At 34.4% G+C, this 19,273-nt stretch overlaps 1 protein-coding gene across 3 annotated transcripts in view; it reads right to left on the reverse strand.

Moving 5' to 3' along the window:
* FSTL5 (follistatin like 5) overlaps positions 1-19,273 on the reverse strand; it is a 332,339-nt gene that overhangs the window by 128,170 nt on the left and 184,896 nt on the right. For all 3 annotated transcript variants that reach the window (XM_009677159.2, XM_009677155.2, XM_009677157.2), the window contains exon 6: positions 16,118-16,238. In XM_009677159.2, the coding sequence (XP_009675454.2) occupies positions 16,118-16,238 (121 nt within the window). The remainder of the gene's footprint in view (positions 1-16,117; positions 16,239-19,273) is intronic.

A 19,273-nucleotide genomic window follows, 5' to 3' on the forward strand; every position in this document is an offset into this window, starting at 1 on the left:
CTTATTCTGTTTTTCAAATTAACATTCCAACAGTTGAAATGAACCTCAAAACAACTGCAAATCTAGACCACCTGCTTGCAATGCAGTCTTGATGAAGAACAGTTAAAAATATCATAACACTGTATTATTGAAAAAGAGATGCAAAATCAAATATTGCTATGAGCTACACTTGTACAGGTGTATTAAAAACTGCATGATATCTGGCTATAAACAAATAAGAGCAGAATTGGGGTAAAAATGGTCAGAATGGTAACATGCACCAAGAATAACAGATAACTTAAAAGGTATATTACTTACAGTGTAGTAGCCATTAGTACTACACCAATTTACTAATCTGCATTAGTAGATTCCTATTACTAATCTATGTATATTACTACTTTTTTTTTTAATTTTTCCTCTTGAAAACAGATTTCACGGGAAATAAAGTTATTTGTTAATATAGCTTTCTCACCTAGATCGTGTAGAAGTGCTAATTCACTAAAGTAATAGTGAAAATTGGTTTTGAACTTATTTATCATGGAATATCTTGATGAATTTGTCTAATCAAAGCAGAAAGTTTATGCAAAAATCAATTTCAGTACATGTTTGTTGTGTTTGCACATGACTAGTTCAAGCAAAAACATTTAATTTAAATGCTAGGAGTTAGCATAAATATTTTCAAGTGATTTTGCTAGTATAGATCCAAATTTAATGCTGCTTATGTTTACTGCAAATACAGATGCTGAACATCAATACTGCATACTTGCAGTTACCTCAAATGAAACATTTAAAATGCAGCAGTTCAGTCTACAGAGTATTTCTGAAACTAATCAATAATGAAATGGGAATTTTAAGAGAAAAGTTGACAACCCCAGTAACTCACAGTTTTATGCCTGGAGGTTTCAGTTTATAAAATATAATAATTTGCCAGTTTTATTTACTGCGTAGCTCCATTTCACTTTTAAATTTCAAGGCTTCTTTCCCAGAATGGTAATAGACTATCTAAACCTTTAAGCTATCTGGACTTATCCAAAGTTTCATAACAACTTGAATTTTTATGAAGTTGTCTCCTTTTCCAGTTCTCTCAGGAAAAACAACAGAACAATACTCTAAAACAATAATTCTGGATTAAATTATCTGAATCCCAAAGGGGTGTTAGAAAACCTGAAGCATAACAGAACCACTCTATTTCCACTGCAAGAAGAGGGGACCATGCAACTCCTATTCCATAATTCCTCAGAGTCTGAAGAGTTATGAAACAGCTCCTCACAGAAATCTGTAAGGTGGCAAAAGCATGGGTGGGAGTAGTAGTAGGATTAAGGTCATTCTAAAAATCTGTCAGCTGATTAACATGATAGTTTACGTTTAGAGGAAAGAAAAAACAGAATTCACAGTAGGCTCTGTTACCTGACTGTACAGAGGCTTTTAAGTTTTGTTATTAGCTAGGCAGAGTTTTGCTCTCTAAAAGAGTAGACTCCCATGCAAAGGACCATGACCTTTTGCAGAATACAAAACATGTACTGTTGAGAAGAAGACAGACCATCTTTAGGCCTTTTTTAGCCCATGTACCTTTTTGATATCAATATGCCATATCAGATCCTCAACCTCATGCTATGAAACAGCAGATTTTTGGCAGGATCTTCAAAGATATTACCGAAGTTTGGATGAGAATTAGAGTCTATTAAACTGAGCAAACAACACAATAAGTAAATAGCTCAAACTAATCTCAGCTGAGAAAAAAATAACCCAAATATGATACTAGTGGCAATGGAGATCCGTAAGCCTGAAATCCCTTTCTGCTCTAGTGAGCTGAAACGGAGACATATGTTCAAGAAGGGGGTGGCAGTAAACTGAAAGTTCTAATCAGAACAAGGTCTGTGAAGACAGGCAGTCGTGAATATTTACACCTCAGTTCTGAAAATACAGAACTGCTGCTTTCAAAATCTTCAGTGGATAAATAGCTTCACTGTGTTGCTGTTATCTCTACTGAGGAAAGTTTTCAAGAAAAGCTGTATATATATATATACATATGCATGCCAATTGAGACCACTAGAATTTTAAAAGGTACTTAAAGTTAATGTGCTATTTAGAGTTTCATATTATTGCATATATACCTTTGAAGAATTAAAATATATGTGTGTATATATGTATGTGTGTATGTATATACATATATAACAAATATTTATATATTTCCAGAAACTCATTAAGTTAAAATAGACCATGAGATGAATTTGTAAGAAGTTTAATTATAGATACTCTGCATTTACTCTGTGAAGAATGATGTAACACAACTACTTGATTTTACTTTTAAGTATGAATACTCTCTGTATTCCTCCCTTGATTTTGAGTGCCTGATATATTTCCTTTAGATCAAAGCACATTATGTGCTACGCATCTAAGAATTTCAGTACAAAGCTTAAAGGACAAAAGAAAGAAACCAGCTTCAGCTACGGCTCTCAGCACTTCAATCTTGCACGCTACAGTTTTGCTCACAGCCTCTCTGCCCAATCAGTCTACCCTTTCACAAAAAACATGCATCAGATCTTATCAGGGGCTGCCAAATGATCTTGCATTTCTCTACTGAAGGAGTCTGCTTGCAGGTGTCTTACAAAGGTAAGTCAGCAGTGGAGCGGCCCCTGGACCTCCTCTGGAATCTTGTGTTACTCAACATGATCTGGGAGAGGGGGTGAAAAGTGAAGTGCTAACATTTTATGAGAACAAGAAATAAAATAATTTAGTTAACAAAAATAAATGCTGATTTGCATAAAGACCTTGCAATATTGATGTGTCAAATTCAACATATTCAATTCAAAGTACTGTGAGCAAGGAAAAACAAAAAAACCCCGACCTTGTTTACATAATGATGGGCTCCAAACTAATTATTGCTTACGTATGAAACCTTGAGTATAGGTATATACCTTGACTGCCCAAGTATAACACGCAGTTGTATGAAAACATCTACTCAGACCTGACAACATAGTAATAAAAGGAATTATTAGACAAAGGTCGGTACCCAAACAGAAAACTTTACTATGCCACTGTAGAATTCCAGGATGTATGTGTAGTTTGACTCTGTGTGCAGTTTTAGTCCTTATGTTTACAAAAAAAGTTACAGTAAAACTTTAAAAAGAAGAGAGAAACACAACCAGAATGATCAAAGGTGTAGGATGCTTTCCATACAAGCTACTAAATGAGGGATTTTTCAGCACAGAAAGGAGTTGACTAGAAAGATACAGCAAGAGCTTATAAAAATTACAGTGTCGTGGAGACTGAGAATATGGAACAATTGTTCAGGGTTTCTTATCATATAAGAAATAAATAAACTGAAGGCATGCACAACAAACAAAAAAGATACATTTTTATGCAAGAAGTCATTAAGCTGTGAAAATCTCTGAAATAGGTATGTGTGTATGTGGTAATTTCACGTGAACCCAAAAGGCAACCAAATTTATAGTAAGGCATCCGTCAAGGCTATTAAAGACAGCAGTATTCCACAGGCTCAGAAAGTCTCCGAGACACAAATTACCTGAGCTAAGAAAGTATATTAGAGGGGAATCTTGCATGCTTCTTCTTTTTTGGTAATCTTCCCTAAGCACTCTTAAGAGATGAGATACTGGACTAAACAGATCTTAGTTCTAACCCAGCGCAGTTGTGATGTATATGTTGTACTTAAATGGATATGAACTCAGCGCTTCATAGGCACAAACAAAACATTTATCTTTGTTTAATGTTAACTATTTTTTTTAAAACAGAGCGTTCAGCAAGTTTTGAAATACTAACTATTTGCTCCAAAAGAAACATCTCCGCCATTTGTCTAGGTTGAGAATTATAATCTTAATGCAAAACAAATTTTAAAAATGACACTCTCTCCAATCATTTATTCATGACAGAGTGGTAACCAAATGAATTTCAAGGATCACTTCCATCTTACACAATCAATTTCCCAATTGTTATACTGAATAACTCCATATAAAAGGGTGGGGATTTTATTGTTTTTCCTGTTTTCATCAATTTCATCAAATTAAATATTTTGTGACACAATATTGCAATATATTTACCTCTTCGTCTAGTTTCAGAGCCGTCATGTAGCACCTTCTTTGTTTCTATAACCAAAATTGAATTTCACATACACTCACTCACTAACCTCACATAAGATACTCGCATAGGATATGATACTCAGAGCATAATCTTTTTAGAAAACAGACTTGAAAGAAATCTACTGGCAACTTAATTCTGACTGCAACGCAACTCAAGGGATATTTTGTTAGTCTGTTTCCTTTGGTAGAAAATTTTTTTTAAATGCAAAATTGTCAAAAATACATTTAGATAATTAGACAGTTTTATGTTATATATAAACCAGAACAGTCATGCAACTAAATAAGGGCTCTAGCAATCACAGGGAGTAGAGGTGTTACAATATAAAATCTCATCAAATACACACAACCCATACATATCTAAATACTCCTACTGAATTCTGCTCACATGTATCTCTGTAATGAATACATAAACAATTATTATGTGCAATTATGAGACATTTGTTTCTGAGCAGTCAGAAAGCCAGGAGTGATGACGAGCAAAAACCATCACAGTTTAGAACACCATTATCTGAGACCATAAAAACAACTTTGATAGCCTAGAGTATTTGCTGTTCTTTCCCTCTCAGATTGACCATACGGTTGTAATATTTATAGGTAGTTATAACAGCTTAAATTCTGAGGTGCCACATTCCTTAATTCTGTACATATCCACATCATTTTACCTCTTATAAGTGACAGCAGATGGGAAGCTGAGTCCAAACACTTAAGAGATCTGTGGTATATTAACCAGGCAAACACTAGATGACAAGAGAGCAAGACTTTGGGGAGTGGGATGAAATCAGACATTTTCATGTATATGCATGCATATCTTCAAATATACTGAATAATTCCATCATTACAGGATTAAACTGGTCCTGCTTTCCAAAACTTAATGTGTAAATTACATTTTCCTCCATTCCATATATGCCTTTAGAAAATGAAGTTATCAGGTAGTCAAAAGAAAGAACTTGTCATGGAGGAACCCTTTTACCCAAGCATCTTGTGAATGTACAGAAATGACAGACATTATCTAATATGTGTACTGGAAACTTATTTTATAAACTACCCCGCTGAAATTATTAATGTGTTACAGAAAAATATTCTGTCCTTAAAATAATTTTACATATATATATATATACGTATGTATATATTTATTAAAATGAATATTTCTTCAAACGTTTTTAGATTGAAATTTCAATTGCATAAAGCAAACTTTAAGCCTGAAAGGTATCTTTTAAAGATTTTTTTTTGGTTGTTGTTAATGAAGTGTTCCCATTGGCTATTTCATGAATCCATGCATTTTTTAAATACAGGTAATCGGGCGGGTAGGGAGAGGGTATTGGATTCATTAGAGGCTTGCAGTGTAGTGAATTTTTTCATCTTTCTGAACCTGTGACTCAACTGTTCAATTTACTATGGTTTTTTTTTTTTTTTTTTTTTTTTTTTTTTTTTTTACCTAACTTGTAGTAATGCCAACATAGAAATAATGAATTTGCCATATGGAACTAACGCTGCAGTAGTCCCACCCTTTCCAAAATTTGTAGCTTGTTACCTATAAAGTGAGCTGAGCACTGAAAACCCATGGCTTGCTAGAAACATGATTCAAATTTAGAAGCAAGTCTCTCATCCCTGTAGTTCAAAATAGTTCAGGAGTCACAAGTTAGCAGGATAGATGCATGTTTCTGCTTTCCCAAGGGATACATCATGAGGCTCCTGGAAAAGCACTGCTTTTTCCTTTTTCTCTCTTCCCATATTCTATGCACATAGCTATGAAAAAAGCTAACAAATACAGGGTAAAAAGCTCAGAAAGTCCAGGACTGCACTGAATTGCTCACTCTTTTTCCATGGCATCCTTTGCCATATGGTTCAAGAGCACTTGTATGAGCATAACTTTTGCTGTTATTTAATACTGTATATTTGGGAATACAGAGGGAAAAACCAAGACAGACACGAAATAGTTCAGCTCTCTGAATGCAGCAGAAGTGTATTAACAGCTGTGAAGACCAATGTGATTAATCACAGTATAAGTGTCCTTGCCTTAAAGGAGGATCTACCAGTAAACGAGTATGGCAATAGGTAACTTGGATGCTCTCTTCTTGCCTACTTACCAGGGTACTTGTGTTAATTTTTCCCTTTGGTGGGTTTTAAAATCGCAAGGAATACATGATTGAGGGCAGTGAATTCTCCCAGCTATTTCCAATACGTCCGCTCCTCTGACCAGAGGGTCAAGGCCTGTAGCAACTTTAGAACTCAGCTTCACGGAATTGACCCAAAGGCATTCTCAAAACTGACAAAGAGGTTCTTTTCAAATAAAATAAAAGGTAGTCATCAGATTAAGTTATTCTCCTATATACTATTATAAATGTGTACATATGTATATGTTATCTCTGTATATGGCACACAATTTTATAGTAAACTAATCTTTTTAAAAACAGTAATCAAATGAATATCAAATGCGCTTCAGATATTTCCTAAAGCATTTAATTTGGAACACTAAAATAAATAAAGCCTTCTTCATTTATTTTGATTCCAAATGTAAAATATAAGTAATAAAAACTATTTTTTCCATATTTTCTTTGAAGTTTTCTATGAAACATTGACATCCAAATAATTCATTCACCCTTTATTTCAGTCAGCCAAAATAGTATCTTCTTTCTAACAGCCGTTATTGATGTGCCAGGGAAATATTAAACTATAAAAACACACAATACACCAAAACACACAACGGAAACATAATATTAAAGGGGCAAAAATATCAGGGTCAAAAACTATAAAGGAATAATATTGTAACAATTGAAAATGTGCTTGTTATGTTTTGGAAATGAATTTAGTAATGAAATTTCCTGAAATAAGAACATTTTGCTGCAATCTTACCCTGTATGAACAGCAAAACGAACTAAAACGATTTCTTCTGTAATTTATTTCTCTGCAATGGAGGTAGTCTTTACCTACAGTATATAGTGTATATTTGAAGACATTCAATCAAAAAACAAACAAACAAAAACATTTTCCCAATATATTATAATACACTTTCCTATAACACTCACGTCTACAGAAAAGCTCACAAGCACTGCAAAGTTGAAATAATTTATTAACCCCTTTTCAGCATTTCCAGTGTACTTTCATATGATCTGTTCATCTCAAAATTGCATCTTCTGATTCTTTTCTTATAGTGTAAACATCAGATCCATTTAAGAAATTCAGAAATTCTAGAAATTACTAAATTCATTTTCAATTTTCTTCTGACTGTAATTTTTTTCCAAAAATTTTTTATTTACTCATATACCTGAACAGAGCCAGAGAAAAATGGAAGAGTAGATAAGTTTAAAAAAGACAAAAAAAACCCCAAAAAATAAAATTAGAAAAAAAAAAAAAGGAGAGAAAAGCCTTCCTTTGGGAAAGCTTTGTACTCCATAACAGGCTATGAAGTATAAAGATGAAACAAAACATGGTCCAAGTTTTTGGATAAAATTACTTAGCAACACTTTTCTGAAATAAATATTAGGGCTAGATTCTTAAGGATCATCAGTGAACTCAACCTTGCGTGGAATACAAAGTAACACAAAGCAGCTCAAAACATCCTTTGAAAAAAACAAATTCTTGAATAGAAAAGGGAATTTATTCATCCAGTCACTATCTGAAATATTTAATCCTGCTAGAAATCAAAAGGCCATCCCAGATCACTAAGCAGAGCAATGACTCAGAACCACTCTTTCCTTGGTAACCACCAAGTCTTACAGTGTTGCAGCAATATTATCTCAGATTTCTGGTCAGTGGAGTTTCTGATATAAGCTTTTTTTTCCCCTTAAATTTCACAAAAAATTTATTATTTAAATTTAATGTTGACCTAAAAAGCAGCTTACTTCCACAGGCAGGATTAATCTCCTTTTTACGAAATGGATTTAAAATGGCTGCATTCAGCAACATGAAAATAAAGCAACTGATCTACGCACACCAGGAAATACCCATGACTCGTTTTTGAAATTTCACCCATGACTTAAATTCAAACTAATACATTCTGTTTTGTGGAAGAGAAAAAGGATGACTCTCTGCTGGCTCCTAATGAAATCAAAAAATTAAATACGGTTTCTGTTGAAGCCCTGTTACATACCAATTGACCTGACTGAAGTAGTCAGTCAAGTTTGTTTCAGCCAAAATTTCATCTAGCAGGCAAAGGACTCTGCTATTACAATGTTGAGAATACTCATCATCTTGTTTTCTTCCAAATTTGTCAAGGAATATTCTCCTTATTTGCAGCTTAAAATAAAAAATAGATGACTTGGCAGTTTTAATCAAAACAAAGAACAAACTTCTTCTCAAGTCTTGCAATGATATGTATTTGTATTAATATAATCATTCTTTTTAAAGGAAGAGTCATTTATATTTAGAAATAAAAATGATATTTTATATGAAATCATATTTAAAATTATCAGTTTAAATGAACAGTTATTGTTCACTAACAGTGCTTATAGTCCGTTACTTTGGAAGCTGAAACTGGGGAGCAATTCTAAGTACGCATTTATCAAGACTTTTTGCATTTTTTTTGCAAGACTTTTTGCAAGACATTTTGCATTTATCAAGACTAAGTATGCCTTATCAAGACTTTCTTACCAAATAGCATTTTATGAACCTTTTCCTATTCAGTATAGTTCCATAAGTGCAATTCTGCCTTGAAGTAGACATTTAATGTTCTTGCTTGTAGATTAGCTAGTGCTCGTCTTGCTCGTCTCCTTTAATGCATAATTATTACTTACATTCTCGTAGCATTTTTTTTTCCCCCCATTTTGGAGAAACAGAGCTTTCTTTAAAACTGTTAATAAAGGTCCCTATGATTACAAATTATTATTTTAAATGGGCTTTGAAATGTTCCTTACAATATCTAGGCAAAGGTATTTGTGGATGTTGGAACACCAGTCTTAGGCTAATCTTACAGCTACGTTCTTTTGCAGAAGTGAGAATATTCTCAGAATTAACAGCAAGTAAAACAGTTACAACAGTACTGAGAGTCACAGCATACAGCAATTTGATTTCCAAGAGAGAAATCGTTAAGTCAGTCATTGGGGAATGGGGGTTGCTAATCATAGCCAAAATTTTACAATTGCTCTGGACTTTTTTGCTGAATACTGTATCATCCGCTATAGTGCTTAAATGAGTTCAGGTGATAAATTCATTGAAAGGCACATAAGAATTAGTTCTTTGGCATTTTGATCTAAAGACAAATATTAATGCCAGCCAAGCTCTCCCCAAATCCTTTTGTCCCAAGCAATGATACTACACTATAGCTTTTGGTTCCAGTCTTCATCCTCTGTGATGCATACTTCACAGTGCTGTCTCTGGCAACGTACATCACTGAACCAAATTGAAGCTCCCTCGTAAATCCACTGACAGGATTAGAGGTCAGCAGAACTCAGGATTCAAGAACAAATTCTGCTAATTTTCTCAGCCCTCCTGACAAAAAAAAAGAAGTTGCAAAATATTTGTTTCATTTATTCCTACAAACATAACTCGGCCTTAAATTTGTTATTTGATTCCCCTATAACATAAAAAAAGAAAACCTTAGACACCTGGCCTTAGCAAAATGTGAAATTCTAAACATATGACTCATTTACAATACACAACTCACTCACAGTTGCAATGTCAGCATGAATAACTATCAGTATCCCATTTTTAGATATCTGAGGCCAGGAAAAAATGGCTTATTCACTATCAAAGGTTGCTGGTTCATTGTGACATATCTTCTCTATTTCCTAAGTTAGCTCAGTGTAAACACTCTATGGCCTATGACTGACGGTATCGGGGTACATAAAAGCATGAATAAGGTATCTTATCAGAGCTTCAAGAGAAGCATGTACAATATCTGCTCATGCTGTATACCTTGATAAAATCTTTCATTTCTTTGTTCCTCCATAACACTATTCAGGCAAAATTTTAAGAGAACAAAACATTTAGTAGCATGATATTATTAGACATTACCCAATCTTCAGAATGCATGCTATAAAGAATAAACAAAAAGAACGTATTTTAAAAACAGTTGTTTGCTACATTGATCCAGATCTGAGTAGACAAAATGCGCCAAGAGCTCAGCATTTCCCTGAGGACTTCTACAACTACACAACTTGCCAAATAGCAGCATTTAAGATTTAAAAAAACATTCAGGGTGTTGCGAAAAGTAGAAAGCAATATAGAAAGGAAAAAAAGAAAAAAAAGGCTTTTGACATAAATAAAGTCAAGTTCTAGTAACAGTCTTATCACAAATGTGATTGCATATAAAGTCCTGTGGATTGGTATTACGATATAAATCTATTATAGTTTGTACAGCTATAGTGCACGTAGCAGGACGCTACTTGCTAAGGCTGCATTCAAGGCATATATAACACACACTAGATGTGTATATACTGGAAACAATTTGGGGAAACACATTAGCACTGCACAGGAGGTTTGGCTTTGTGCTGAATCACACGAAGCAGCTGTGACTGTGGTTCTGAGGAGGTCCCCCAGTCACCTCACTGCTGGGTCCACACTTGGCAGTAGTTCAAAGCATTCATTTGAAAGTCACATGAAATCTTCAAAAAGACTTACTGAGCTTTCAATCATAGGCTGTATATGGAAGGTGAGTGCAAATAAAGGAAACTGATTTATAAATCAAAATTAATTAGAAATAAAAAGCTTGCACACTTAGTCTTCATAAAATGTTCTTTATAGTAGAATTACACTCCTTTTTGGTTTTTAATATAGAACATATTTTTCCAAGCCCAAATTACAAGGTAAAAGGAACACTGAAATTCGTATCTGTATAGTAGAATACAAAAGTACTTTTATTAAAACACGTTTCAGAAAGAAAAGTCCCCTATTTCACTCTCAGTTAGCCTTTTTCAAATAATAAACACAGTCTTAATGGGAAAGCAGCAAATGAACACATTTTTGATTATTTGGGAATCTCTTGGTATACAAATAAATTGATTATGATAGTGACATGTCAGAAATTTCAGGCAGATAGTACTTTAAAATATGAAACACTACATAACGTTTCAAATATTTGCTTCTTGGAAACCATCGGTTTTAAATTCTACCCACTCAATGAAAGAGGTTGCATTGTTTTCCAGCTGACAGCCTCTAGACTGAAAATACATATAATACAAGTAGCAATTTAAAAGACAGATTAAGTTGAGCAGAAAAATATTACCACTAAGTAAATTAGCTCCTACTCAGTAGGATGCTAACTAGTATTTTCAGAGGCTAGTGCTAAAATATAACATCCTCTGGAATATTCTGATACACACTAGTTGTTGCTGGAGAAGGAACTAATGGTGGCAGCAGACAGAGTAACACCTCTTCTTCCCTCAGAAACTCTTTCCTCTACTATTTGTTAACTCACTTTACTATTGAATACTCATCATAGGTGGATTCATCACGAGCTCTGACTCATGTTTCACATTAAATAACAATATTTGGGACCATATACTGAACTTAATGGCAGTATAAATTCAACTAGGATTCATTGAGCCAGGCTTTGTGGGCTTAAGGATAACTTACAGAAGCCAATGGTGAGACTCATTTCTTTCAGTTAATACTTCAGCATAGTTTTTATATTTCTATTTTTTGTTAACTCTGGTCTCTTTTCATTTAGAAAGAGAGAGACGTTTCAAAACAGCATTTTGGAATGCAGCCCCTTTATAATTGCATTTGATAAATTTAAAACAGAAGTAAGGCTGTCTTAATGCAGACAGTATAAACAATGATGTTTTAGAAGCATTTTGGGGGGAATGAGAGAATCTCTTTATAACTAAACGTAAGTGATCACAATAAGCCGTGTACTTACGGGGACCGCTTGCCTTTCCACGTGATTCAAGACAGCACAAAGCTGCAGGTCTGACAACCACAGTAGGCTCTAGTCTCTCGCGTTTTCTCTAAAGGCTATGCCTAGAGAGAAGCACTGTGATCTCGACCTTGATTTTTTTGGAACAGTTGCTATTACGGTAGGTTTACATATAACTTCACCCATGCACCTCAGCAGTAAGGAGTGTTTAAAACCTGAATCTGATATCCGTGACCAGAATAGCATTTCAAAATATAAAAATCCTTTAACTTGAAGTTGAAGGAAGTAAAACTAAGATGAAGTTTGATCACTTTAGGAATAGAATTTTTCACAACATGGCCTCAGACAGTAGAGGACTGCATCTGGCGTTCCAAGTGGTTCCTTCACTTCCATGTTCCTAACATCTAATTGGATCTAAGTCTTCCATTTTTATCTTCTTACACTAATGGAAATAATTCTTCATGCTCCCTTCGGCATGTACTATTGTACACTGTGCGTGTGATACGATACACTTTCATCTAGCAGATATGTTAGGGCATCTAACAGATAGATATCAAGTGCAGAGAAGTCACAATACTGAAAAAACCCAACTCATGACATACACAAAATCAACACATATTTAGAAAACTGCATCAGTCTTACCAGTATGTAAGCATTGACATATGCTTTTTCTTTTTTTCTTTTTTTTTTTTTTTTAAATGAACTGGGACTCAAGTAGCAAGGCAGGGCACTGCCTTAAACATTTTCCTTCTGTTACCTCAGCATCTGACCTTCCAGGAGAAAAGTGACTACATCTAAAAGACAGATTGCTTTTACTGCCCATGACTTTTTTTTTTTAACCCAAGACATGCTGTCAGTTGACTGAAAAGCTTTCTCTTTCAAGGAACAACAGGAATATACAAACACCCTAATAGCTGGAAAAATTACTTTGTTAATATATGCTAAACACAAATCTCACTATACTAGACAATGCATTGCTTCTCAGAATAACACATTGTACCCTGCTGCAAAACGATCTGTTACTCCTTCTTTGGCATCAGCCCAATGCCTATGTGTGTATCTGATGCTCAGACATACCACATCACTTCCCTTCCTTCATAACAGTGCTAAATGACACCATTCTAAACAATTTCTCTATTTAATGAGCTTAGGATCAGTTTTCATTTGCATATCTAGGCTCTCATAAAAATAATATTCTTTATTTATAGTTTATTTTGATTACTTTTCCTGTGTAACTTGAGTATCTTCTCAGGTCTGCAAGTTTAATAACTGGTGATACCACATATTTGGAATAAACTGCATATACAGAGAAGATCAGCTTTAAAACCGATCCGTATCAAGTGAGCCATAAACAAAATATTCCTTGACAGTTGATAAGCTCTCAGTTCTTGGGTTTTTTGTTTTTTTTTAATGTTCACCTCAAGCAAATCCAGTCTATTCATTTAGTTTTGTGGGCTTTTTAGAGGCAACATCCATAACTACTAGCACGTTCTGTAGGAGGACTGCACTTGTTTACAAGTTTAAAATGAAGTTTAATGAGGATCAGAGTCCCCAGTACAGGAAAGATATCAATAGATTGAATTAAGTTCAAAGAGAGTGACCATGATATCCAGGGGCTGGAGCACCTGGCCTGCAAGGAAAGGCTGAGGAAACAGGGCTTGTTCAGCCAGGAGAAGATATGGCTTTGAGGGGACCCAAGAGCAGCCCCCCCAAGCCTACAGGAAGGGCACTGAGAAGGTGGAACGAGGCTCTTCACAGCGGTGCACAGTGGGACAACAAGAGAAAGCAAGTATAAACTGAAACAAGAGGATCAGACTGGATATAAAGAATAGCTTTTTCACCATGAGGCTTTCACCGTTGGCACAGGTAGACCAGAGAGGTTGTGCCATCTCCATCCTTGGAAGTTTTCAAGACCCAACTGGATAAAGCCCTGAGCAGCCTGGACTGACCTCACACCTGACCCTGCCTTGAGCAGCAGCTTAGGCTAGAAACCTCCTGGGGCCCCTTCCAGCCTGAATTATGCTATAAGCCTAAAAAGGCCCAAAGATTGATTAAATTCCTTGATTTTATAACTAACATTACAATCATTTTACATACTCACACCTGTTTTACTTTCAGTGTCCCCAAACTATTACTTTCTTCATCCTTTCATATAGTCTTTTCTCTCTTCTAGGAAGCTATGTTTAAAGGTGGTTTTCAGCTTAGAATCTACAGAATAAGTAAGTTATACCACAATACTTGCTGAAGAATATTGATACTTATTTCATTTCTTTACTGTTCTACTTGCATATTTTTCATATTTGTCCATTCTAGCATTTTAATTGGGTGGTTAAGATGTTTTTATGCTACAACAAATTTTGTGTCCAGCATTTCTACAGGAGTACAAAGTAGATGCTGCTGTCAGGTTTACTTGATTATGATACTGATATTGCTTGATTTTTGTCCCATTGCTTACAATTATTCACATCTGGTTGTCCTGCTTATTTTAAACTCATTTTGTTAGACAAAAACAAGACCAAAGTAATTGGCAAAATACATACTTGTGTGTGTATGTATATGTATATATACACATAACCCCTATATATGTATGTTAATATCTCTAAGATAGGTAATAACTAATCTTTGTGCTTAAAATAGTTTACTTTCTACCAGTAGAGGAAAAAAAAAGGAGTTCCTTTTGTCTGTGGGGAACTCTTCACAAAACAGTACTATTTACTGTCATGGTTGATTCTGAATTTACAGTCTTTAAATGACAGTCAAATTTCCAATTAAGTATGCGATTGGGGGGTGGGGTGGGGGGTAGTCCAACCTGGAAATGCTAATGAAAAAGTATGGACAATTAATCCTACAGATATCCTATCTTTGTCTGCATACTTAAATAAAATTCAATAGCCTAATCCTTTAAAAAGGAATCAGTTTAAGGGACAACAGCACACTGAAAATTGCTTTTAATCCTATCCAAATCCTGCCCAACTGTGTTTAACTATCATTCAAAATCACAGGTAAGAATGTGCATGGTAGTCTTACGCTTGATTCTTACTATCCTGTTAGGCTCAAGCTGATGATACAAATATCCCTGGTACCTTCTCTCAGCCATTTACCAGCCTTCTGGCTTTCCTTATAAAGACCCTTTTGTGTAACATGCTCCTGAACTGGGTAGAGGATGTTGATTATCACTTAGAGTTAGAAAATGAGGCTCTGTGTAAACTTCACCAAACTCAAACATATATCTCAAAAGTATATTTTGACATTTAGAGTATATTTTATATTTTAGCTGTTGCACGTATTAATCAGCTTCCAAAGCACTCTTAGGGAATTACCAAATAGAAAAATTACTTGGCCATGACCCACATCATTCCTCCTTCTCTACCAATCAGTTTTTGTATTTCCTTGTTCATATGACTCCGTCTTAACAAACAAGGCATTTTAGCTGCTTTCCTTCTCTCTGCCTCCTTCTCCTTACTTAAAGGAACCATTCATTAGAGTTACAACAATATTAAGAAGGAAAAAAAAAAACTCACAACAGAATAAAACAAAAAACCCTTGAAGACTGACACTATCAGCTGTGACAGAACTGTGAGGGATCAAAAATTCTATGGTTCAACCATTTTTGAGTTAAAGTAGTTGGTTTTTTTAAAACTTCTTTAAATAACAAATAAAACCAGAATATTTCAGAAAATATCCACTACAAATACTGTTTCTCTATTATCATCTTTCAATCATGATATAATCATCAGAAAACTACACCATAAACTATATCACAAATCCATCTCTCCGCAAGTCCTCTGAAGATATCAAACGCCTAATAAAAGTGCTACCTTTGTTGATGGGTTTGTCCAAACTAGTTGCACCAGCACCCTTAAATAAAGGGGGGGGGGGGGGGGAGGATGGAAAGGGAAGTGCCCTAGCTTTTTCAGCTCTGCTGACAATGTGAAAAAAAACCTGCACCAGTTTTCATTTGTGCACAACACAAACTTATCAATGCATGTCTGCATTAAGAAAGATTATCTATGAATTCAACATTAGCAAAATCTCTCAGAAATCTGGATGCTAATAGCTCTCTTATTGATTTCTGCTATGGAGTTCTCTGCTATACTGTAACCGTTAAACCATACTCATGACTTAGGTACTATGTCATGCTATTTCAAAATTTAAAAAATAAATAAGTAAAATACTCTTTTAGTAAGAAAAAGCAAAAGAGATAGAAAAGAAAATCAAGAGAATAATAGGCTAATTTTATACTTACGAAAAGCTCTATAGAATTCTTCTAGAGCTAGGTGCTTGTCACCGTTATAATCATCATATTTCAGCAAATCGAACAGAGAGCAGTCAGACAGATCCTTGCCAAGCTCAGCCCGTTTTATTACCTGAAAAGAAAATTATAACCATGAAATTACATTTGAGCTCTTAGAGTTCTCTGGTATAATTAATTGTCTCTAATAATCACTTAATAGATCATTTTAAGGTTGCTTTGGGGCAATGAACTGCAACTGTGTAAAGTTAGGGATTTCTAGTTACTTTGTAATTATTTATCACAGTTTTAACAGTTAATACCTTTAGGATAGAGTCACTGAGATTATACAAAAGTTTTTGGAATGTACAGAATATATAATATGCCCAGACAGAAACACTTATAAAGACACTGTGAATGGCAAACCTGATTTATTCACCATCCTATATGTAAAATGTAGAGAAAAGTTAAAATATCCACAAGATAATAATTTCCCATATATACATGATTTAATGTCTTTTTCTCTCAATCCGAATTCCTAACCTCAAAAATAATTGAGAACTTTTGAAATTAACTAAAATAAACCCCTATTACGTTACTAATTATATCAGCTTCTTATAGGCTTTTGACAAGCTTATTGTCATCCCAAAGACCTGTTATAAAAGTAGCTGACCTGGAAAGACCACTCAGTTTCTCAATAGGGGTCACATCCACTTTGGAATTGGATCACAGTTAACAGTCTCGTTAGATTTCAGCTTAAATGAACTTATCCCAGAGAAATGTTCTTTAATTTGTGCACTATTTAGGTTTGAAGTCTGTATATGTTATAGACATCTCCTTGGATTTCATCCAAAGAATTTTAAGATATTAATAACCACAGATGTTCAGAATTTGCATCTTACACTGTGCATGTTAAAAACAAACAAGCAAAAAAAAAATCACCTTATCATGTAACTGAGAAAACCAAAACAACTCCTTGTTGAAAACTTGCATGGTTTAATTTTTTTCAGCAGACACACAAAGAAAGATTATAGTTCAGTCCTTCGTAAAATAATTACTCTTCCTACCCTCCACTTATCTCCCAAAAGAAACGCAAAATCATTATATTTGTATAATCATACGATAGCTTCTAAAAAGCAGAGGATAGAGACTTTTTTCAGTTGCTCTACAAAGGAATCAACAGGAGCAGAAAGGAATGGATTCAGCTGTTTTTCATGTAAATAAAATATTTCCAAACAAATAACACAGAACAAAAGGAACATTAAAGCAAAGAGACAGAATATAAACATTTTTTCCTCTTTCAAGTAATTTTTTGCTCTTTCAAGTAATCTCCTATACATTAATATAAAAGCATTACAAAAGATAATAACCTTGTTAGTAAGCTAGAAAGTATGAAAACCATTCATAGAGACATAAAAAATTGCCACACAGATAGCTTTAGCTATTAATAAAGGTACGTACTGTGCTACCTGAACCTGAAGCAGTGTAGCCAGGGAAAATTAATGAACCTAAGCCCATTACTTTTACAAAGGTAGTACTACAGACCAAATGATATGTATTGTTAAATTCATTATAAAAGAAATCTTTAAGCTTTCGAGGCTACAAAAGGTGTTTAATAACACAGCTGATTCAAGAAAATAGAATATTCCAGGTGAGAAGTACTTGTCATTTTGCTTGTTTTTGATAAAAGTTGCTCTGATTTAGCTTAAAACACTTATTCCCATTAGCTTTCATCATACAGACAAGGATTAAACTTTAAACTTCTAAGCTGGTACAAGAAAACTCACTGTTAAGCCTCTCAACACTTGCCATATTTTTAATTACATATTAGCGATCTCAGCTTAAAACCTTCAGACTGAAATTATTTGTCTGAAATCTGTCTCATGATGTTTTTCATTTATAATTTTTCCAATTTATATAAATACAATAAAATAAAATAGCCAGAACAATTCAGACATTATCAAGATTATTGCTACGGACAGGTAAGATTGATTCTGGAAGTTACTTAATTTTAATGTTTAGTAGTCCCATCATTTTGATTGTGGACTTGAGATTCAATGCTTATGTATGTATAATGATCTCTAAGTCAGTAACATGCCTTGGTGTTCTTTTAAAAAGTCACCCAGTTTTGACCAACATGCAGATCTCAAAAATGTCAACGAGTTACAGATTTCAGAAGGTAAAGCAGCAATTTAGCATCATAATTAATCTGAATTAACCATGATCTGCTGCTAAAAGAGCAGTTCCAGCTTTCGCCATCAGCACACACCCATGTGTGCTCTGTGGATCAGATCAACTCTCTGAAAGTAAAACTAATTTGTGGTTTTTTTCTTTCCTCTCCCTTGAAGGGCTGGGGGATTAATATCCTATCACAAGAGATCTGACACAAAATAGGTATTAGGATGTGGGGACTCTGGAAAAGGGGAATTACCTGTTTCTGTAGCAGACTGCAGTTAGAACAGATGGGCTGTTACATGAAATTACAACCTATATGAGACTCTTGCACAGCAAAACTGGCTACTTTCCAAGTTATTAGCAGATAGAGTTGATGTTCAGCAACTTATCTTAGGGTCAAGTCCTTTAAAATCAGCACAATCAAACAACCTGTGTCCTACAGTCCCTAAACCACAGGCTACAGGGACCTTTTTCTTGTTGACCTTAACTTTTAGTACATGTTCAAATATCAGTGAAATTCTGTAAAATAGGAACCATGCTGACACAGGGTAAACAATCAAACAGGGAAAGAAGAATGAACAGTATCAGTTCAATAAATAAACATCAGAATTCACAAATAAAGATTGTGAATACTTTTTGCATTACTAAATGTTGTCACGAAAGGATTTTTTTAATATCGTGTTCTAGGAACTACAGCATGTCAGACAACTCTGATTTCATTTTCTTTTTTCTTAATTAGAGATTTAGTTTTTAAAGGCAGCTGGGTAAACATAATAGATTCTTGTAGGTATTTTAAATTTAGCACCCTACATTGTTACAAGGGAAACTAATACTAAGCAGTATCAGTAAGACACCTCCTGCATTAATAAAAACGTCAGTAATTGCAAAACCTGAAGAAAAGTATGTCAATGAGGAAACACCAGTGGCTAAAGCAATCTAGTGGGATTTTGAAAGGGCTGGGACACATCCCAATCTTTTTGATAATTTAAATATAAA

The sequence above is a fragment of the Struthio camelus genome, chromosome 4 (assembly GCF_040807025.1).
Source record: "Struthio camelus isolate bStrCam1 chromosome 4, bStrCam1.hap1, whole genome shotgun sequence".
Lineage (NCBI taxonomy): Eukaryota > Metazoa > Chordata > Aves > Struthioniformes > Struthionidae > Struthio > Struthio camelus.